The sequence below is a fragment of the Lepidochelys olivacea genome (assembly GCF_965140295.1).
Source record: "Lepidochelys olivacea isolate rLepOli2 genome assembly, chromosome: 3".
NCBI classification, from domain to species: Eukaryota; Metazoa; Chordata; order Testudines; family Cheloniidae; genus Lepidochelys; species Lepidochelys olivacea.
Window position 1 is genome coordinate 128,691,552 of NC_140413.1, and position 24,087 is coordinate 128,715,638.

Here is a 24,087-nt window from a genome sequence, read left to right on the forward strand (position 1 = left end):
CCTTAGCATTGATAATTCCAGGATTAGACAAAAAAGGGATGGATGGTCCAACTTTTGACCATCGTAGATTTGAAAGTTGAACTTGAATCTTCAGAGTTATTGGTGATCACAGTCCACTAAGGAGATACTGTCTATAGGTTTCAGAGTGGTAGCCATGTCAGTCTGTATCAGCAGAAAGAACGAGGAGTACTTGTGGTACCTTAGAGACTAACAAATTTATTTGAGCATAAGCTTTCGTGGGCTAAAGCCCACTTCATCAGATGCATGCAGTGCATCAAGCTCCCTGGACATTCAATTACAGACCAAAAAGTTGCAATTATTCAACAAAAAAACTTCAAAAACAGACTCCAACGAGAAACAGCAGAACTTGGAATTAATCTGTAAACTGGACACCATTAAATTAGGCTTGATTGAATTACTCTTCTCTTCCCAACACACAAGCTAGGATTCTTTCTTCCTTGCCTTTTGTTGTTTTTTACTTTAACCTCTTTTTTAGGGGGGATGGGTTTAGATTACAGAAAAATAAATACATCAGTTTAAACTTGTTTTCTGAACCCTCAAATTTAAAAAACAAACAAAACAGTTCAAATCTCTAGTCAAAAATAATGCCAAGGCACAGATAGCAAAAAAATTGTTACTAACCTAGAAAAACAAACTCCCCCATGCCATTTCAGCAAGAGAGATGCTTAAAAACAAGTAGCAACATTTTTATTAAGGGAAGAGTGTGTACATGTAATGGATTGAACTCAGGTGTTAATGCTAAACCCACACGGAGACCCATTGAAGTCATTGAATGGGTGAAGGTATGTGCTTGCATGTACTCAGTTGCAGTAGTGTGGCCATATTTTCCATATACACACGGTACTCAAAACCACTTAAAAACTTTCCATAAAATTCACTTTTGGGAATAGGCCAAGCATAAAGAATATGAGCCTGAAAGGCAAGAATTTCAGAAAATTCTGAGTGAGTGAAAATGGGAGTTAGAATGGAAACTGTCAAGCAACGTGCTGTTTTTCATCCAAAATAGGGCACATTGTGCACCAAAATGCACCCAATTCTGTGGTGGCAGCCTCTTGGTTACGGTTATATTTTTTTATAAAATGCATTGCACTTGCAGAATATATTTGATAACATATTTTTAGTCTTTATGGTATACACTGTCCAGTTTTCATGCTACTTAAATATATACATAAAGCACTTCAAAATATTTGTCAGTCTAATGTTTTCCAGAGCTGTTCACTCAAAAATCAAAGCACCTTGAGTGTTATTAATGGAGCTATGTTACAGACTCAGATGTACAGAGTACTTTGCTACATATCTCAAAGTATCTACTTCTGTGTATGAATGTGAGGGGTCAACAATGTACTTTTCAACGTGTGTGACAATGAGATTGTGGTCTGGTACAAAGATAGGATGCTCTTGGTTGAAACTAACCTGGCTTAAATCAAAGGATTGTACAATGATCTTCTTCCAAGGAGAAGCAACAGAAACCCATACATGAGGAAAATCCATGTATTTAAAGTTCCTTATATAACTTTTTCCATGTTCTCCAGAATCAAAGCTTTTATGAAAAAAGTACTGCTGGTACTGAAGAAAGCCATCGTGCCATAAATCATCTTGTTTATTCTGCAGCCAAACACACTGACACAATATAATACCAAGTGTGAAGTGTGAATTTCCCCCATTTGTCTTACTGGAGTGTAAACATCAAAGCCTAGCTTTGACTACCAAAAATTGCTTACACTTTTACACCACTTTGCCTAAAATAGACACGCTCATTTCTAGTCACAGAAACATTTAATGTCAGCCTACACTTTAAATATGTTCATTTTTAAATGCAAAATACAATTGGCTTCATCTTTAACTGGTAAATTCACACATCACTATGTAAGTTTCTTCTACTCTGCCTAGTTAAAAAGTGAAATCACACTGGTGCCACTTGTAGGTACTGCAGACCTCAGAGTAGCTGCTTGGAAAGACTTGTTTCCCACAGTCCATAGAACAGGAGTGCACTCAAATCCAGGAAGGTTTTCTGTTTATGTCTCAATTTTGTTTAAAGCTTATTTTAATAGATTATCAACATTAACCCTTGCATGCAAGTGCTTTTTTTTTTTTAAAGCAGTTAACTCATTCCATCAGCATATAGTGGACTACAGGCCCAAGGCTTCTTAGACTACAGACCCAAAAGACTTAGTGATAAAGGTCAACCAAACTCTAGTAACTCTTGACTGAGAAACACCCTGTCTGGAAAAAGAGACACATAAAATCATAGTGAAACCATGGACCTTTCTTTTTGTCCCTTTGGTACCGCTGGCAAGCACTGGCCCTTTAGAACCTTTGCATTTCAGATCAGCTGCTAATAAAACTGAATCATTTTCTTTCAGGAAGCCAGAGAGCAACAGTTTTCTGGAGTATATTAAATAGTATTTATTGAGTCTGCAACCGCAGGGGCAGAGTTATTGTGTTCTCAGCCCCAGCTATTTGCACACTATGATGTGGAGCATCCTTAACATTCTTTTACCCATTCAAAAAAACAACACCACATGAATAAATGAAATAACATAAAAGGGGGGGGTTAAATCTTATTTATACCCTCAATTTTGTAAACAGTAACAGAATCAAAATCTTGTTCTTATTCACAAATACATCCCCTCCTCTCAAACTTTAATTATTTCTATTGAAGAAGGGGCCCGGCCTCCTAGTGACTGGGGCTGGCGTGGGAATGGTCCGTCCTAATCTGGAGAAAACCAAGGAGAGCTCTCTAGTTCTCTACCAGATGGGCACAGGAAAAGATGGGTGGCTAATAGGAGGAGTGCACAGGCGTCTCACTGGGAGAAAACTGACATCTCAGGTTGTGGAGAGATCCTTAGCGTAGGGTAGCTTCAGTATCTTCAGCTGGGGAAGAGCTGCCCTTCTTCAGAGGCCTTTGTATCTCAAACTGGGGAAGCTCGTGGCTGCACATGGGCAACAGACACTGAAAGCCTTTCCCAGAAAATCTTATGGCTGAGGCTGTTTGGGCTTGCCACCTCGTTTTTAATCGCAGTGACCTCTGAAGTACAGGAAGAAAAGGCATCATGCTATATACACAAATACATATTTACAGACTACCTGGCAAAAGAGGAAATTAGATATACAGGGTCAAATATATGGCCGTTAGCAAATGAAAAGGTCCCTTATATGGATCTGGAGGTTGTTCAGAGTTCCTTTAAAACTGTCCTTTCCTTTGAGCATCAGTCCTTTTGTTTTGTAAATAAGCCAGAGCCAGCAGGATATCTCACTGGGATAAACAGATGTTTGCTCTCACTTAAACCATGGTCATAACCTTTAGACTGGCAGGTTGGAATCTCCTAATCTTCTTCTTCAGTGCCTTTGAAGCTTTGATGCGACAGATTTTAGGCATGGGGGGAAGAGGCTTGGAAGAGGTCAGGACAGCTGCTGGCTGCCTAACAGAAGCTTCAGGCCAGACCAACTCGTTTTCATCAGCATCATCATAGTCAAGAGTGAGGCTGCTGCTATTGCTGCTGCCCTCTGAATCACTTTCACTCGACTCACTGTCCCCAAAGCGGTTGGTTGTGTAGTCACTGACCTCGCCTTCGCTGGTCTCTGCAATGGTGGAGTGGAAGAGGGAAGCACATTCAGCAGAGTATTCAGAATGGTCTGACTCGCTTTTGGCATACGTTCCCTGGCGGTGATGCTTCGAACGTGCCCTCATGCTTACAGTACGCAGGACCCCTGCTCTCCTTACTGGCTGTCTTGGTGGCCCTAGGCCAAAGCCACTAGAGAGGCTGGCAAGGTGGGCCTTTGCTGAGATTTCCACAGTGGACTGCCACTTACGCTGTTTTTTCTTGGCAGCTGTGTCTACGTAAGCGGTTTCAAGAGAATAGAGTGCATTAGCAGATGCCCGGTAAAGTTCAGGCCTGGATGGTGCTGGGGGGATTCGGAATTGAACGGGGAATAGGCTGGACTCTGAACAAGACCTGCCAGTAACCTCTCCAGTGTATGTAGGTCTCCTGATAAGGTTCTTTCCTCCGTGCTGTCTTTGAGGCAGATTCCACTCAACGGGCAGCCTGGCAGCTACATGGGCTCCCCTTGACTTTTCTGCACAAAGGGTCTGCTTCCCAGGCCGTAGCACCTTCTCACTGTTCCTTCTCTTAACCTTCACAGACTTCATTTTGGAGCTGGCAAACCTCACTCTGACTTGATGGGATTCTGCAGGGACAAACTGGGCGTGAACAAATTCACTCTGAGTCACTGGCTCATCGCCCTCAGCATTAGCCAGCTTGAGGGTGCCACACCTTCTGTTAGGCTTTTTGGGCAGGATAGCTTTAGTGTTCAAGATACCTGGACTAGAGACCTTGTAGCATATCTGTGAGCAGGAGGAACTGTGCTCCAGGCCACTCCCCACTGCTTCTGCCAGAGGAGAGCCCCTGGCTGTTGACTTGGCAGGGTAACAACTATTTACAGCTGATGGCTCTGGGTCAGGCAGCGTGGATGGCTGCTCTACATTCATACAGTGCACAGTCCCCTGCTGCTTGGCACATTCCCCTTCAGGCACCTCCCTCTGCAGTTTCCCTTCGGCTTTGTTACCTTCCAGAGAGCTCCCTTGTTTTTCCAGCTGGTTGCTGCTGCTGCTAATTTTCACTCCACCGGTGCTGGGGGTTATAATGAGTCTCTGGGGCACTGTGGATGGCTGGCTCTTTGTTGAAACCCTCTCACTGGCATCTGCGTGATTGTTCCCTCTGCATCTTGTCAGCTGCAGCAGTTTGTTGATATAACCCCCTGGTCTGGCCTCAATGACTGGCCTAGTCCTAATCAAGCTGGGACCTGTAACATTAGGCGTGGGTTTACTGGGGGAAGGGTGGTTGTCTGTTTCCAACGGTACCCCCACCAAAGAAAAAAGTGGGCTTTGTAAAGCCACAGCATGAAGAGGGCTTGGGTAAGGATACACATCATTGCCACTCTTGGAGACCAAGTCATTTTGGTATTTTGGGTCCACACTCTGGAACTGGAATTCCACTCCATGACAAAGGGGGGGCACGAATTTGGGGTTTGTCACTTTCTGAAATCCAGTGTCTTCTGGTAGGAGTCTTTCCAGGTCACCTGGATATTGAATGGAAATAAATCAAAGAGTTATATCACAGGTAATTTCTTCTGTTGCCACACCTTATATTTCAAGGACATATTTCAGAGACTATTTCATATCCTTTGTCATTAATGAGAATTTTAGTGTAATCATGACAAAAATAAGCTTTAATACCCCAAGAACTCTGCATTTCTTTGTATTATCTTCTTGCTGAGACCGTAAAAGTATGAGGAAAACATGCTTTAGAAACACACCTATGAAAAAACAATGAATAGTAAATGCAAAAGGGCAGATTCTCATTTCAGTTACACCAGTGTAAATCCTCAGTAACACAGCTGCTTTCAGTGGGTTTACACTGGTATATAATGATCGGAATCTGGACCAATGATTTTAAAACCAAATGACTGAACCCACGTCTTACTTGAGGTTTAAACTGTGGTCACTTAAGAGAAATTAATGCTTGTGCCATTAAAATGTTTTAAACTACACAGATCAAAAGGCACTAAAAAAGAAAAGACTATCTCCCAGGAGAGATATAAAAAGAATTGAAGTACCAGGAAGTCTAAAGTCAAATGTCATAAAAAATCCAGTAAAATCTAGCAGAATTTGTTAATTCTTTCCTCTTGGGACCAGCTAGAGACTCTCTGAGGGTTAGGCTTCGCATAGCAACTGAGGAAATAAATTATTGAAATTCCCAGGAGGTAAACAGTTAATATTATTGGTTCTAATGGTTAACTTTGCATTCAAACTCCCCTCCCCATCCTGGTTCATGTGTCTTTTGAAATCTACAGTCCTGAACCAACTGCTTTAACCAGACTTAATGGAGCTCAAGTCAAAGTGTCTCCTAATCCCTTCAGTGCTGGCAACTACTGCTGTGTTCTTTTACATTTTGCCTCAGTGAGACGCTGCAGTGAGCACCAACACTTTAACTACACTGGAAAGCCATTTAGACGCATTTTGCATTTTACAGGCTCACGCCTCCTCCCCCCAGAATCCAATGAAACCTCTTAATTGGATCTTTTCCGTTCATTTGGTCACAAAGTTGCAGAGGGTTGCCTTTCTGAGGTGAGTCACCCACTCTGCATTCACTGTTCTTGGGAGTCTTTGATTCTCGCAGGCAACACTTATGAGACTATTAAATGGGAGGAAAATAGGAAAATTCTTTGGCAGGTAGGCGTGTGTGTGTTTTAAAAAGACATTTGGAGGAACAGACTAAGAATTATCTTCACCCCAAAAGAGAAATAGACACGGTTTAGATCCTCCACTGTGTCTGAGGCCTTGTCTAAATGCATAGTTAATACACGGCCAGCTGAGGAGTGAATATACACCATAATAACTGGCTGTATGGACACTGCTGCTCCACTCGTGCACTTTGACCTACTGCTGTTTCAGAGCCCCACAACGAAGTCTACTGACTCACTCTTTACCAGGATGAAAATAAAAAACTGTACAAAAATTCAAACAGGAGTAATGGAGCACATTTTCCAAGAAGTCACCATCCGTAGCCCCAAAAGAGCAGTGGTTCTCAACCTTTTTTTGGCTCAGGACCCGTTTGTAAACCTTGATGGCCCTGTTGTGACCCAAAGACCACCCGAGATGCCTCCAGACCTAAGCCTGCCTCCCCCGGGGGGCATGACAAAGGGACAGCTGGGCCAAACCTGAACAGTTACATGACTCTGTGCACAAGGTTGTAAAGCCCAGAGTGGGGAGCCAAGCCCAGCCAGCCCCGCAACCCTTGGACACATTCTAGCAAGCCAATTTTGAGTCGCAACCCACGGTTTGAGAAACCTTACTCTAGGGCAGCAATTCTCAGCCTGTGGGTTGGAACTGAGTAGGGAGTTGCAAGAGGCTGATCATCGGCTCACAGTAAAATCACCCCTGCTAGAGAGAGCGAGCAACAAGGGAGTGAGGTCATAACTTTTACTGGACCAACTTCTGTTGTCTCTCTAACGTCCTGGGACCTAGCACACTGCAAGCAGAATAAAAATTTCAGCCTGTCTAAAACGGGCAGGCAATAGGGCCCAAAGAGGACAAGCACTGGAGAGGGAAAGAGAAGTTTGCTCTCTTCTCCTGTTGTCGCTATTCTGACCCACAGTAGCTCTTCCTCACTTCCTCTGCACCCCACGCTCAACATTGCAGGAACTGCCTCTTCAAGATGCTGTGGAGTTGGCTGCCTGGACGCCACAGCCAGACTGTTCATGCAGCTCACAGCATCTGGAAGTTGCACTTCCGCAAAACAGAGCGAATAGCAGGCAGTGGCTGGGAGAGAAGGGATGAGCTATAGCATCCTAGAACACACCATCCCTACCTTCTCCACCTTTCCCACCCAACATCACTCATCCCCTCACCCAGCAGCACCCTCCCCCCAAAGTGGTTATCTGTTGAAAACTCTGGGGTCATGGAAAGAAACTGCTAGGGAGGAGAACCACAGATATAGAGGAACAAGGACAGGGCTGGAACCATTAACTAAAGTTCTATTTCTGCCTCTAAGGGTCCTTAATATTTTGCTCTTACATAGCAATTTATAAACATTCTTTAGATAGGTCTCACAAGACCCTTATGTAGGAGGTAAATTATTATTCACCCTTTATTTCTGGGTAAACAGAAGACTTGCTAGAATCAAGGTTACAAAGTAAGTCAACATCAGACCCAGGATTTCAACCCAAGGCTGGCTCTCAGGCCCCTGCCTATTTCAGTAGGCCACACTGAGACCCAGGAAAGATCAATTAACCTCTCTGTGTCTGTTAACCTGAGCTGTAAATAGTAAAATCTGAATGTAAACAAGGTTTAAGCTGTCCACAGCCTTATGAATGTAGGTGGGTAGGTAGGTAGGTAAATGAGATAATTCTCACTGTACAATAGAATGGGAAAACAGACACCAAAAACTTAAATACTTCCCTGAGACAATCTATGCTTAAGAGGGCAGCTCCCTCCTTCTGCTCAGATTTTTGCAATCTTTCTCAATAAATTAACACATTTTTGCTATTTTTCCCAGGTTGAATTTTCACACACCTCTGTCAGCTCATGCAAGATATTTCACAAAATAGCTGCTATTTTGCTGATTTTGCAAACTCAAATGCTGGGAAGTTTAATCAAAATTAGTCAAACAAGTATTACGATAACTTCTCAGGTCTTATATACTGATCTACTTGCAAATATCCTCCTTGTCTGTTATTAGTTAAAGGCGCCTAACTATGCTATAGCTGAGAATTAGGCAGTAAGTAGTTTGAGTTTATTTATTTATTTATTGCTTGTGTGTGTTTCAAATGCACACTATTCTATTAGCTACACTATTCATACGTCACACTATGATGCTAAATGTAATAAGTGGGACTATCAACATTCTTCTTCCCTTCACATCGTTCAGTTCTGCAACCAATTACCTGTGGAAACTGGCCTGGGTCTGGACCTGGCAGGAGTTCCAGAAATGTCCGTGCTAGCCTTGATTCGACATCCATCACTGACATAGACTCCCTGGTGCTGGAACTTAGTGGTGTGCACAGTGGTTTCATCTGCAGACTTGGGCCGATAATCAAAGACACTGAGCCGTGTTTTGGGCTGCTGACAGCTCGGCAACAGACTGGTGTGGGAGGAGGATATGGACTCACTGTACACAGATGTGCAAGAGTTGGATAGTGAGCAGGAACCACCATCGCTCAGGTCGTAAAAGCCTGTAGAGTTCAAATAAATACAAAAATCTTTCTGGCTTACAGTGAATAACTACAGCCCTACCAAATTCAGGGCCATGAAAAACGAGTCACGGACCATGAAAACTGGTCTCTCCCTGTGCAATCTGGTTTTTTGTGTGCTTTTACCGTATACAGTACAGATTTTATGGGGAAAACCAGCATTTCTCAAATTGGGGGTCCTGACCCAAAAGGGAGTTGCAGGGGGGAGTTGCAAGCTTATTTTAGGGGGGTCACGGTATTGCCACCCTTACTTCTGTGCTGCCTTCAGAGCTGGGTAGCCGAAGAGTGGCGGCTGTTGGCTGGATGCCCAGCTCTGAAGGCTGCGCAGAAGTAAGGGTGGCAATACCATACTAGGCTATCCTTACTTTTGCTCTGCTGCTGGAGGTGGCTCTGCCTTCAGAACTGGGCTCCCGGCCAGCAGCTGCCACTCTCCAGCTGCCCAGCTCTGAAGGCAACACCATCACCAGCAGCAATGCAGAAGTAAGAGTAGTAGTTTTGCAACCCCCTTGCCCCCCTACAATAACCTTGTGACACCCCTGTCCCACAGGTCCTTTTTGGGTCATAGTCCTTACAATTATAACACCGTGAAATTTCAGATTTAAAAAGCTGAATTCATGAAATTTATAATTTTTAAAATCCGGTGACCATGACATTGACCAAAATGGACCGTGAATTTGGTAGGGCCCTATGAATAAACAATAATTCCTCTTTGCCATTTGCTACAGTGGTAAATTCATGATCCCTGGGTTTTTTGATTGAGATTGGATGTCCTACAAGATAAACTGTAGTTGAACTGGAGTGTATTGGGCTTGATCTATTCACTTTGGGCCCTCAACCAGCATAACAAGTGAGCACCTACTTAACTTTAAACACATGATCATGTTTAACAAGCTTGAAGTTCAAATGAGAGCTGAGCCTTTTGATAATCTATTCCTAGGTCTTTTTCTTTTCCGAAAATAACAGTGTAAACTTTCAAATGTGACTAGTAACTGTGAGTGTCTCAGTTTTTGGCTAGGCAACCTGAGGCAGCTTAAAAGGGTCTGATTTTCAGAGCATGGTGGCTCAGCACTTTCTGAAAATACGGCACCTTTGATGTGTCTCAAGTTGAGCAGCCAAAAGCAGAGGACCCAAAATCCAAACTGTATCTGAAGAGAAGGAATGATGGAAAGGTGTCTAATTTCTGCTCAGCTCTCAGACAGCACCACAGAAAAATATTAATTGCAGGAATTTTTAATGTGCACAACTTAAAATACCCCAATATTTTCCACTTCACACAAGAGATATTATTTATGTTTAATTAATGCACTGAGTTTCATTTAGCAGTTCCATACCTGCAGAAGGGAAGGGGTGGGGGGGCTGTATCCTGGGAAGCAGTGACTCTGGAAAAAATTTAGGGGTCATAGTGAACAAGTGACTGAACATGAGCTCCCAGTGTGATGCTGTGACAAAAAGGGCCAATGTGATCACTGGATGTATCAAGAAGCAAATAGGAGGAGAGGTTGATTTTACCTCTGTGTAGGGCATTGGTGCGACTGGCACGGGAATACTGCATCCAGTCCTGGTGGGCACATTTTTTAAAAGGATGTTGAAAAATTGGAGAGGGTTCAGAAAAGAGTCACAAATACAGTTTGAGAGCTGGAGAAAATGCCTTACAGTGAAAAGAGCTCATCAAAAAGATTGAGAGGTGACTTGATTAGAGTATGAGTACCTTGACAGGGAGGAAATACTAGACTATAATGGGTCTTTTATTTTGCAGAGAAAAGCATAACAAGAAGCTGAAGCCAGACAAATTCAAATTAGAAATCAGATACAAATCATTAGCAGTGAGGGTGACTGACTACTGGAACAAACAATCAAGGGAAGTGGTGGATTCTCCATCTCTGAATGTCTTCCAGTCAAGACTGGATGCCTTTCTGAAAGATATTCTTCAGCCAAACATAAGTTATTAGGCTCAATACAGGGGTAACCAGGTGAAATTGAATGGCCTGTGCTGTATAGGAAGTCAGACTAGATGATCTCATGGTTCCTTCTAGTTTTAAACTCTAAGTGTCTATGAATTCATACAAATTCCACGAGAACCATAATAAATAAATTGTCGAGTGCATTACCTGAGCTGGGTCTGCTGTCACTGTCAAGGTATTCACTCGAGGTCTTCCTGACATCCAGCTTCAGTTCACTTATTTGCTGGTCCAGCTGATCCAGGTGACTTTTCAAGCCAACATCCTGTCTCCTTAAACGAGACTATTCACAGGTCATGGAAAGAAGGAGAAAATAAAGAATAGTCACAGTTAGGATCTCAGGGCCAGATAGTGAATTCGCCATGTGTATTACCAAATTATGTACTCCTGAAGCAAAAGTCCTACTGAAAGTTTTGCTCAGCTAAGGACCGCAGTAATTGGCTAATATGATGACTCTGAAATCTGGCATAAGTATAAAACACTCTGCTTCTCAGAATCTCCTGTATTCTGCCTACCTACCCTAAACATTTTCTGTGTACTTTCACACTGAAACAGTTATTCTTCTCTTCCTTTTCTGTAACATACTGGGACTGATCCAACTTCCTCTGATGTCAATGGGAAACTTTACACTGACTCCAGTGGGGTTGCATTGGGTCCACTGTATAGTTGTGTTAATATAGAATGGTAACAACATCTCCTACATTTCACCTCAGAAGGGTCTGCTGTATCTTAGGCCATGTCTACACTAGTGAGCTTACACCAACACAGCTGTATCAATGCAACTGCGCCACTGTAAGATCGCTCATGTAGCCGCTCTTCCCGTAGACATAATAAAACCAGCTCCCCGCTGGTGGGAGCTCTCCCACGGACATAGTGCTGTCCATACCAGTGCTTCAATCGGTGTAACTTATGTCGCTCAGGGGGGTGTTTTGTTCACACCCTGGAGCAACGTAAGTTATACCAACAAAAGTGGTAGTGTAGACATGGCCTTAGTGGAGGATAAGCAAGACAACAGTATGTACAGTTGTTGGATCATATTAAAGAAGTTCTGTATTAAAATCACAAATGAGTTTCATTCCCCATAGTTTAAATTACAAGGTATTACTAATTAAGAAGTCTCTTGGTCTTTGGTACTGTTTCTCTCCCTCTATGTGTGAAACTTGCAAGCTGCTAATTGCATTAGTACATTCTAAGACAGAGTCTGTTCTCAAAGCAATTCACACAGAGAGAGACTCAAAGCAATACTCTGTAACAACAGAAACAGCAACCAGAGACTCCCCGCCCTTTTGTTGTATTAACAATTGTGATTAAAATAGAGAAGGAGGAAGTATGTGGATGGATGCTTGGAGTGGATAATAACTGAATGATCAGAGAGGTGCCAGCCTAAGAATCCAGTGTCCATCGGCTGAAGAAGGCGTCAAGTGGAAATAACCAGAGGACCCCCGGAAGGCAGACTGGAATCCACCCAACAGCCTCAAGAATGGGAGAACCAAAGAACAAGATAACATCTAGCAGCACGGAGCCGTCAGGAATGTGCCATCTGCTGATTGATTCAGCAACAGCATGATGAAGCAATTCCCATAGACTGGCATAGGAAGAAATTCCTATAAAAATGGACTCTAGAAAGTGAGAACTTTGGGGTCTGATTCTGCAAACCAACTTCCAGGAGCATCAGATGAGCATCTGACGAGGCCCTGCTCCCTCCTCATGTCCAGGCCACCTGGCCAGTGGCTTGGCATGAGCAGCTCTAAGGCTGGTAACTACGATAACAACCTTGCAGAACCTGTGTGTGTGTGTATGAATGAATGTGTGAATAAATATGAGATTGAATGGAATGTTATAGCTATAACTAACTGCTTACTATGATTCTTTCTGAATACCACAATAAATGTGGTATTTTGCCTTTTCCCCTTTAATAAGATCCTGCTGGTTTTTATTTTATTGGTATAACACAGTCTCTAAGAACACTTTATCCTTCACGATGAACGGACACTATAGAAAGTAAATTTACCTTCTTATCACACAGGGCACAGCAAGCATATCTGGTTTGCTTACAAGACTCAAGCTTTGAAGACATTTCTCTATAGTTATATGGGTATATAACAAAATCAATGAGTTCAGGATCCCAAAACCATGAAGTTGGCTTAAAAATCATGTGATTTAAAAAAATATATATATTTTTGGGGTTATTTTTATTTGGCGTCTGGGTTTTGAACCTTTAGGGTTCATGTTTTCAAGCTTTTCTCCACAACCATGAGAGCTAAAAACTTCAACAACAACAACAACAAAAACTGACGCTGACATTCTGATGTAATTTCAAGGTGCCAGGAGCTGGAACTTTAATGAGACTCACAATAAAATTGTAAGAGCTAGCAACATTGCTCAAGGGACTGAAAAGATCTCTCCAGCCTGCTCTGGAATCCTAAAGAACTGGATGAAACTTGCAAGGCACAAGAGGTGTGAGGCCCTTTATTAGTGCCATATGTACAAGAAGGCTTAGGCACGAGCCAACAACTGCTTCCTAACAAAACAGGGGGAGGGTTTTCGTTCTTCCTGTCACAAAAGAAATGTTAAGGTAAGACCTAAATAGCAAAGAACTTCTTCTCCATCTCATGGTGGACATTACCTTTTCAACTCTCCTTTCGTTTATTTGAATTGTTTTGAGGAAAATAAACAAGTTGTGCCTCCCTGGGTCCCACCTATTCAGGAAATCAAAAAGTTTTGTTTGGATGGCTGGAATTAATTGCTTAATGATTAATGTTTTGCCAGCCAATCCCTCAGTCTGAGGTTTCTGATTAATGGCAGAGAGGCCACGAAGTGTTCAACAAGGCTCTCAGATATTCAAAGATTATTTATTACACCCTTGAGCTTTTGCTTTAACCAATATGCATGAGTTACATCATCCTTGTTAACCCTTTCCCATTGTCCCCCACTACAGGGTTTTCATGTTTCTGGGAGACTCCACACTGTTCATTAACTCCTTCTAAGCTTCAAGAGAACAAGTGCTTCTTCAATTATTCAGATACTTTTTAAAATTATTCAGATTTTTTTTAAAAAGCAGCAAGCAGCACCCCGAACAATAAATCCTAAACTCAAGATTTCTCAGTTCACAAAATGAATTTTTCATGAGGCAGAATGAAACCATCTATTTGCTTTGAGATGTGAAGATATATTCACTCGGAGGCGTACAGATGTGAAGAAGTCTGCAGTACACTGTACAATGAGCCGGCACTGTCCTTGCTTGCATGGGGAACTGGGACAAAATTTTCACAAGCAACTAGTATTCTTGATGGCCTCAGTTTTTGGGTGCCCAATTTGAGACCCTTAAAGGAGCCTGATTCTCAGAATGCAGGTGGGCACACCAAACTGAGGCACTGAAAATCACTAGTCACCTTTGAAAATCTTGGCCAATCATTTAGGGCCCAGTATTGCAGCTTTGAAGTGATGGGAGGCTTTACTGTTGACTTCTGTGGGTACAACTTTAGGCTCTGACAGTACGCATTACTTCATTTGGTTTCTGGTACACATCAAATTTTTAAAATAAGTTTTCCTCTTCCTCCCATGTAAAACCAGAGAGACAATGGTAATCTGCAGTGTATAGAATCTGTCAAGACCCAAGAGATTGGAATGTCTTTTCTCTTGACATTTCAGCATAAACCTACATGTCCCTTCACCAGATTTTCATAATCTGATAATTCATTCGGAACTAGACAATGCAAAATGATTGCACTCAATTGATTTCATTTTATAAATAATATTATTTGGGGAAACATTTGAGAAATAGTGAGTGATATTGCCTTGAATTTCTGCCCATTCACATACCTAAAGAATCTCACAATTACTTATTTTTATTAAGTTTGAGTACCTTCTTTCCTCTTCCTTCTACCCAATGCTACCAAAATGTCATCTCAGGAAACTAGATTAGCTTTCTAATAGTCAGTGCAACTAGCCACTCAGTGTTGCTTCCCTTCACCATCTCTGCAATGAGAGTCTCATCCTATCCCCACTGTTACAGTTACTGGGGATGGAGAGGAGGGATCCAATTGCAAACTTGACATGGTCTGCTCTTGCTATGAAGAAGACACCCAACTGTGTCCCTGAACAAGGCTACAACCCTGCTAAAGTCTAAATGCCGTAGTGCAGTTCAAGAATATGCTTAAAATTTGATTTCACCTACACTGAAGACCAACCCATGGTTAACCATTCCTATATTGTATCTGAGTCTTCCAACTTAAGAGCTGCTTAGTGGATGGGAACAACTTTACCTATGTTGTGTTTGTCAGTCTGGGACCTGGAAATCTAGACTCCACCTAGATTAATTAGAAGTGGTGTGTCGCTACGCAACACATGACACAATCCAATCTAACTCTATATAGCCTTTCTTGTGCCTTTTGGCATCATCCCCCAGGAAAAAGTATCTCTACTTATTTCCCGTGGCTGTAGTGACACCTCCTGGTGAAAGCAGTCCTTTTCGAAGGGTGAACTAGGACAATACATTTCTCATGATTCCCGCAGCTATATCTGCTTTTTATTTCAAAAGTAGAATTTTATGGTCTAGTTTTCCTCACCCTGTTGAAAGCATAATTAATGGCCAGACAAGTCCTGATAAAACTAATCTTCCACTTTCACGTCTTAGTTGGAAAATATATAAACAAATGTGTAATTACAGCACAACACCTTGTGTCAAACACCAATGGATCACTTTGGTCAGAGGTCACTAAGTGTTTATATTAACCCACTGGTCTTGAGCAGGCAATAAATGCTTTAAATCATCTTTTCTTTTTGTTAAAAACATGAAGTGTAGCCATTAGTTAAAATTATCAATGACAGGTAATCAAGTTGTTGGCAGTACACTTGTGCTGCAATTTTTACTTTAATCAAGATATGCTTGCTGCTGTGTTTTCACAAGTGGTGCTTAGGTTCCCTGAAGGTTAAAGCCAATTTTCACTCTGAGATTCTGTCTGATAAAACTGCCTACACTTAATGAATATCCTTTCTGTTTTCACACCTGATTGATAACTGATGACCAAGTCTACCACCAATATGGGGAGGGAGAGAGCTCTGAATTAACTTTGAGTTTACTGATGTGTGTAATTGCCAGTACTAGAGAGATTAAAGCCTCTAGCCTTTGATTGTATTCTTTCTTATGAAACTAGTTTCAGTCCTAATTTAGATTTTTTTTTCCTTCCACAAAAATGTACAAGTGTTAAATGCAAGGCTGATGTCAAACAAATTCAATTATTTCCCTCTTTTGATCAGGCAATCCATTCCACAACAAAGTATTTAAGGGATGCAAGCCAGAAGTTTTCCTGATCCTTCCCCCTCCATTACTCCCCCACATATATACATTAGAAAAAGTTTGATCTTCAGCTCTAAATGGTTACTTTTAAATAAGATGAGTGCTGACAAGTCTGATATGTATACTACTTAAATCAAGTTAATCATCAGCTTTATTCCTTGTCCTCCTATGAACAAACAGTACTGGTTAGAGCATTCAGCATTCTGTCTGGCACATGACCTTCACGTTATATTTATGTTATGTACTTTAGGCTGATGAAAAATAAACTCAGTAAAAACCATAACCAAATCTTATTAAATAAAACAACATTATAACAGTGGCTGTAGTCATGAATTCTGAAACTGAATATACCAGTGCCATGTATTATGACTGGCATGCAGGAAGGCTGTCAGTGCTGATTAATACTGCCAGTCGTGTAGTTTTATTCATGTCTTCGCAAAATTATTTCCCTCAAAAGACATAGCTAAGTTTTCTACTTGACACATAAAGATGCTTGTGCAGCGCTTCTAAATAATTAAGCACAGATTTCCTTCAAATGCATATTCAGACATGTGGTCATATCAAGCGGTCAATCACTGCTCTAAACAAAAGATCCCACTCTCTAAAAACAAGACTTTAAGAGCTGACTTCCAGTTTTGTTAATTCTCCCCTATTAGATTCTATTTAAATAATAAACATACAAGACAAATACATTTACATACCCCATAGAATAAGATGGAAACTGGTATGTTGTGTAGACAAAATGTGTTTGACATACTTAGCCAAAACATACATTTTAATGTGAAAAAGAACTAGAGTCAGGGCCAAACTATAGAAATGGGCTGTAAATCATTTGGCCGGAATTGATAGCTGCAGCCACTGTTCTTAACCCAAGCAGGCTAAATTACAGTGCATCAAAAATGATGTATAATACTGTTATAATCAATAAAAGTAAAACAGACATTAATTTCAGGCACAAATACCAGTGCCTTGGAAATCACTCATCCTTCATTCCTATCATTTTGCCCCAGATAATCATTTTCACACTAGACAATCCACTCACACTTTTTATTAAGATAATGTTGAAGTAAAAAGAAAACGGTACAGAGCTTAAGCATAGAAGTTTCTGGTTATCAGGGAATAAAGTACAGATTATCAAGGGGTGCGAAATTTGGTTTAGGAGCGGGTGGCGTAAGGAATACATAATCTGCAATCTCCCCGATTGGGGGTAAAAGTTTAAGGGGTAAAAGTTTAATGGGTCAAAGTACACACATTGAGCTATGCGGGTATGTTGTCCATATAATGGCTATATTCAGGTGTGGAGTATAATGAGCGGATAGGATGATGAGGATGGATCTACCCTCATTTGGTGGGATTTAATGTTCAGTGAGTTTATGGTTCCAGTTCATATGGTCCAACTTGAAATGTTCCAATGTGCGGAGTAACCAAATACAAAACTAAGCTCATATTCACATGTTGTCACAATCTTATGCCCTTAAAATGTGAAACTCGTTGCTCAAATCATCTGATACAGACAGGAAATGTTACTTAAAGAAACAGGATGTGAAGGAGGAAAAAAATCATTTTCTGTTGCATTGCACAGTGGCAAAGTTTTCCCTCTCACACCACACGGTAGTATAAAAATAGAGTTATGAATGGAACAAGTCAAAGACAGCAGCGAGTTGTAGCCACAAGCGCGTACCTGTGCATGAGCACGTGTTTCTACCGCTGTGGGGACTAAATACCGTACAGACACAGCCTGGTTACTGAGCCGTCCTGGTCGAACCTACCCTATATAGGTGCGCATGAGAGACGGAGAGAACTAGTTACACACACACGCTTAATCTGCACTCTGCCCGCAGGCACAAAACACACTCTCAGATCCTTAACCCACAGTGCTAGAGAAAACATCTGGCCGAACAGCTGGGCGGTTCCCTGGCGGTGGCGCCTCGTCCCTTACCAGTTGTTCCTTCAAGGCAGTCAGCGTGGCCTCCAGCCTGTGCTCCTTGCTACGCGCCTGGTCCCCTCGGGCTGCCGGCTGCGGCTGCATGGCCAGGGCCCCGCTCACCAGCGCCCGCTGCTTCTCCCGCAGCACCTGGAGCTCCTGGAGGCCGGCCAGGGCCGCGTGCAGCCTCTCCCCGACCCTGCAGCGATCCCAGCCGCCCGGCCGGTGCTGCTGGCTCCCCCCCAGCATCTTCAGCGGCCGGCACCCGCCCGGGCCATGGCAATGGGCTAGCAGCGAGCCGGGCGGGCGGCGCTGGGTCGGGGCCGGAGCTGCTCGCCCTCTCCCTGCGGCTGGCAGCGGAGCAGAGGGAGTGCTGCGGAGCCACTGCGGCTCCTGCGGTTTTGGAGAAGGGGCGGGAGGCGGGCGGCGGGGGGGGGGCACCTATCTGCGTGGGTAGAGGTGGATCGTCCGCCCTTCCCTCCTCCCCCCGGCCGGGAGGAGGCTGGGTGGTGCGGGTGCCTGACTGATGAGCCTGCCTTTGGCAAGGGCAGATCCAGCCCCAGAGGTTACGTCCCGCTCTGCCCGCCCCGACCCTGGGGGAACGGGCCCGTCTCCCGCCCCAGCGAGAGCGGGACAGGGCGCAGGCCGAAGAGAGCGTCCGCACGCGTGGAGGCTGCTTAAATCCGGCAGCGAAGCGATTACGGGAGGCTTCCTGCAGCCTTCATCCCAAGGAGTTGTCGTTGCAAACACAGGGAAAGCCTGGAATGTGGGGCGGGGGGAGGTGCAGTAAGGGCTGAGGCTCAGCTGTTTGCCATTACACTGCAAGCAGCAGCTTTCTGGGGGGGCCACATTCTCTTACGCCCTTGCCAGGGGCCAAATTCTGCCCCGACTGCTCGGTCAACCCGTCTGAAATTCTGATCTCACTTGCACCACTGTAACTCCACTAAAACCAATGGTATTATCCTAGATTTACACCAGTGTGAGATCGGAATGTGGTCCATTGAGGTTTCACACAGTGTAAAATAAATTCTACCCCAAGGTACAATTTCATATACAAAATATACATTTTGTAACTTCATCTCTCTCTCTCTCACCCACAGGATCTGCTGCCCTCTCCCATCCCTCAGATGGAGATTAGGCAACACTCTAAAACTGCACTCAAAGTTGCAATAACAGTGCTTGCTCCACGGTCACCCACATAGGGTACCAGAGACTTAGGTGCAAGCAGCTGAGGTGCTGGCTTACATGGCTCACACCAGAAAAGGTCATATGGAGGGTTGAGGGTACATGCTAAATGGTGCCTGAAAGCACAGCTGACAGTGGAAACCTAACACAACAAAGCTGTTGCTACCCAGAAATGCCTACACTTACCCTTTCAAACACAGGCAGCTGCATGCAGGAATCCTAGAAGACATTTGGTCAGCAGACAGCCAGGCTAATACACAGGCCAGAGGAAGAAAAGAAACACTGACACTAGGTCTGATGAACAAAATGGACATACCTGAGGCGCACTGCAGGAAGCAAATTTGCTACTGCTGCCACTAGGATATGAATCATTGCTACCGTAGCCATCGGTCGCCCAGATCTCAGGTGTGGAGATCGCTGCTTTCAAAATACTTGAGATCAGTTCAGCAAAGGCATATGCTTCCCCAAAGCAGCAAATAAGACATCTAGTACTGGGCTAACAGAGACACACCATCTGCCCATGCTTCCCCTCTTCTGGTTCTATGGCATACACTCTCAAGCAGTCTTGCTTGACTTTGAGTATCACAATGCCCTTGTCCTGAGTACATTGCTGTGGTGGGATGGTGGGAACATGCTGCACCATCACCCATTCCTCACGCATGTTCCTTTCACTGTCTTTTTTTGGCTGATCACGTCCCCCTCATTGGTTGCACCTATTCTACACTAACATTTGTGAGGGGAAATCGTCTAGTTTCAGCAATGGCAGGAGCACTAATGTAGACAGGACATAGGGCCAGCTCAAATCAGGTGCAGAACTGACGGTGGTAAAAATGTCTGTCTACGCTTGTGCCTCTGCCATTACTACCCTCTGTCGAACTACTTTGCTGGTAATGACAGCTTTCAGAGTAGCAGCCATGTGAGTCTGTGTCCGCAAAAAGAAAAGGAGGACTTGTGGCACCTTAGAGACTAACCAATTTATTTGAGCATAAGTCACGAAAGCTTATGCTCAGATAAATCGATTAGTCTCTAAGGTGCCACAAGTCCTCCTTTTCTTTTTGCTGGTAATAAGGCAGAGGGAGATTTCCTGAAAAATGCTAAGGTAGGCAAGGCTATTGGCTTAATCTGTGTTACACACAGAACCATAGTGGGATACCTGGTTATAATATGGCTGTTCCTGATCCAGTTGCAGCGAAGTACTATTCTGTAGTTCAAATGGGATTGATCCTTATTTTCACCATGCCTCCATCCAAGGCTTTCCCATGAATATGGTTATGCTATTACACCACAAAATGGAGCTGTATTGTAACTGGTTCGGGGATGGAAACACTCTAACCAGATCTCTCAACATGGCTCTACTTGTAGTAGAGATGCCACCCTTCCACGTGGGTACAATTCCCATTCCTAAATTGCACATTCCTAAAGGACTAACTGTGTATGCAAGAGGGTGGTCAATGGGGATACCTTGTGCAAGCTTTACCCACTCTTTCATGAACATCAGCTTTCTTTTCTCACTGAACCCCTGGTGTGCAGAGCTCAGCAACCAGGATGATTAGGCCCTGACTGTCAACAGACACAGCTGGTAGAAAGTGAAACCAACATCGGAACAGAACTAGGCTCCATGTGTGCAGACTAACAACATGAAAGGCTGCCACCTCTGGGGTGGAAGGTGGCAACAAACCAGTACACAACATGCTGTTAGATTCCTGCAAAATGCCATGACACACATAAGATAACAAAGTGGTTTTGAAATTCACTTGGCTTGGCACATATTAAAACAGACATGCAGTACAGATTATTTTATTCAAACCCCACACAAGTCAGTCATACACCACTATATATGCTATATATTTACTATAAGACTTAGATTATGTAAAGTCACATTTCTTTCTTTCTTTCTTTCTTTCTTTCTTTCTTTCTTTCTTTCTTTCTTTCTTTCTTTCTTTCTTTCTTTTTCTTTCTTTCTTTCACAGAGAGCTATTATTCTTTGCTCTTTGTTCTTCCTTTTCTTTCATCTTTTTATCTTCCCCTACATTCAGTCCCAAATGAGGCATATCTCAGTGTTATCTTTATCCTAACCAGTTTCCTGATTATCTCCTTGGTTGTATTGATTACTTTCTTCCCCAGAACCTTTGAAGATGCCACTTAATCTTTTTTGGCTAACTCAACAAATAGCTTGTTGTAATCTATTATCTATTACTAGATGAGAGACAAAGGTGTGAGCCCTGCAAAAATTCAAACCATAAAATTGGAGGTGGAAAAGAAATGATGGGGGGAAAAGGTTCATACTGATGAACTGTACAACTTTCACTGTACTTAGCACTGGATCAAAACAAAAGGGACATTCAAGCAAAATACTCGGTTTTGCTGACCAGCATCAGTATACAGAATCCTGCAGCAGTGAATACTACGTTTGCTTTTGATTTCCAGTAGATTTAGCACCTGATTCTTCTTCTACTGATGTCAGTCGACTTCATGGATTTCAAAGGCATAACTCCTGATTTGCACCTGCGTGAGTGAGAGAGAATCAGCCCCAAACTTTCCAATATACAGTTTTGGTGCTCACTTAATGAGTAGTGTGGAAGTAGATAAAGGGAATTTGGATGCAGGCCTCTGAAATGAGCAGGAGTCAGGCTAACTCTAGCTTTAAGAACGCGAGATTTGTAGAAGCGGAGATAGTGCAAAGCGAGTGGAAAACAACTGTGAAAGACGCTGTTGTGACCTTGTATTAGATAAGAATAGAATGCAGACTATAAAATAAATGGTAAGAAAAAATAAGATATCATGAAGGAATATGTATAAACAATATGCAGTTGTTGCTTATTATTGCCTGCAATAAAGGTATAAATACTTGCTCTAATTGTTTATCTGGGAGAAACCTGCCTAGTTGGGGGAAACCCTGTGTCCTAGTGCGCTCTCTCCCTCTGTGCAATTGCTTGAGATAAGAAAGTGTATCTGATTTGCTGCACCCAACCTGAAAGTGAGAACTGTATTTTTCTCCGACAGTAGCTATGAAGTATTTTGTTTTATCCTCATCCTTTGGTGGTCCCATGCCTCATTTACTGCCCACTATTCAAACCCCACTCTGAAGACAGAATTATTCATTTCCTTGTGAGCTCCTTTATAGTATTTAGCACTGTGGCATTTGAGTACTTCATAAGCACGAATTAATAAGTTTTCACAATACCCCTGTGAGGTGAGGGGTATTATTGTCCTCATTTTAGAGATGGGGAACTGAGGCACAGAGAAAGGTCAAAAGTATTCCCTAATTTTTGGTGCCCAATTTGAGATGCCTACAGCCTGATTTTTGTAGAGTACATAGCATTAGCTAACACTTCATGTATCCAAAGCGCTGCTCATATTGACTTCAGTTGCAGTTGAGAGTCCTCAGCATTTCTGTAAATTGGATCCCAGGTGAGAGCAGCAGAATGTAAATGGATTCCTGGGTTCAATTCTAAGCCCTGGATGGCAGTGCTCTCTTGCGGTTATAGACCCTTCTGATCTAGTGCCCCAGCCTGTCTCTAGCTCACTCTACTCCAACCACTCAGCCCACCCTGACCCCTGGCCCCTTTCCCCTCCTATACACTTGCCTTACTGGCTGTTATCCCCCTACTCCGGATCCTGCAACCCCCTCCCCGCCATTTCTCACTCCTCTTCGTTCCAGATGGTGGGGCAGCTTCCTCCTTTTCCTCCTCACATCCTGGACATCAGTAGGGGGAGTATTGAGAGCACAGTTGTGACAGTTTCCCAGCTCTCAGTTCTGGTGCCCTGTGGCAGGAGGACAGACTTGGTGCAGCCAGGAGGAGCAATTACAGATATAGTCCTGCTCAGCTCATAAAGCCCTGGAATAGAGCATCTTGGGGAGACGGAGCATGGCATGGGCTGTCTAGTCAGCACATAGGAGCTGGGAGGGGCTGGAGCATGCTCAGTGCAGACAGAATCCTTGGAGAATTTAGCCACCAAAGTCTAAAGGATCTATACTGAACATGTGTGAACTGAAACATTCAGAGGATTATAACTTGGCCAAATATGACCGTATTTCTGGGTAGACAGCAAAAGGCACATTGCTGGCACCAGGGGGATGCCTCTGCAAAATGTCAAATCCCTTTTCCAAAGATTGGAAGTGCTGTAGCGTTTCACTCAGAAGGCTGCAAGAATTGTTTTAATGCTATATTTTCTCTAACCTTGTTCTTGGAACCATTTTAGGTGACACTTTCTAAAGAAACTCAGCCTGAGGCAGACACCTAGCATAGAAAATTTCTGTCCAAACAGATGAAGTTTGGCAAAGTTATAAGCAACTGAAAACAGGATCCCAGAAAGGGAAGTGTTAGAAAACCTTAGCTACTAAAGATGGCACTGGTAGCACCACTTATTATGCAGGCAGAAGATAGAACTGAACCATGCTTTGATGCCAGGACCAAGTTTCAAATATTTTTGTGGAGTTCCGTTATTTTAAAGTGGTGCAGTCACTGTAGCAGACGTGTATGCTAGTACTGTCGTCCTCTGTCTAGGGAATTATTGTATAGCCTGAACTGTCAGGAACAAGGACTTAATTATCTATGAAGTCTTTTCCATATCTAACTTCTAAGGTTATAATTTCTATGAACTCAACTTAAGTGAATGCAGATTATAGGGACATAAAATTTACAAGACTTTCTTAACTGAATTACTGTATGGCTTGTCCAATCACTGAAGTCAGGTATAAAAATCTTTATTCTGGATGCTCACAAATTCCCCAATTACTCAGCTACCTCTTACTTCAGTAGTTCCACTCCCCACTACTACCCCTATCCTTCCCTGTACCTCCTGCTGCTTCCTTCTTCACAGAACAAGTTGAGAACAGGTGACAAAAATGTATGTTAGATTGTAAGCTTTTGGGGGAAAGGACTGTCTTTTTGTTTTGTGTGCACCTAGTACAATGAGGTCCTGGTCTATGAAGGGGGCTCCTAGGC

The 24,087-nt window shown here is 43.0% G+C and overlaps 1 protein-coding gene across 1 annotated transcript; it reads right to left on the minus strand.

The window, feature by feature from the left end:
• Positions 1-206: 206 nt before the first annotated feature.
• DACT2 (dishevelled binding antagonist of beta catenin 2) lies at positions 207-18,328 on the minus strand. Its single transcript, XM_084623945.1, has 4 exons — positions 17,969-18,328; positions 10,881-11,013; positions 8,467-8,754; positions 207-5,100 (listed from the first exon to the last, which is right to left on the minus strand). Exons 1-4 carry the CDS (start codon positions 18,200-18,202, stop codon positions 3,305-3,307), a joined length of 2,451 nt encoding a protein of 816 aa, XP_084480071.1. The 5' UTR covers positions 18,203-18,328; the 3' UTR covers positions 207-3,304.
• Positions 18,329-24,087: the final 5,759 nt, after the last annotated feature.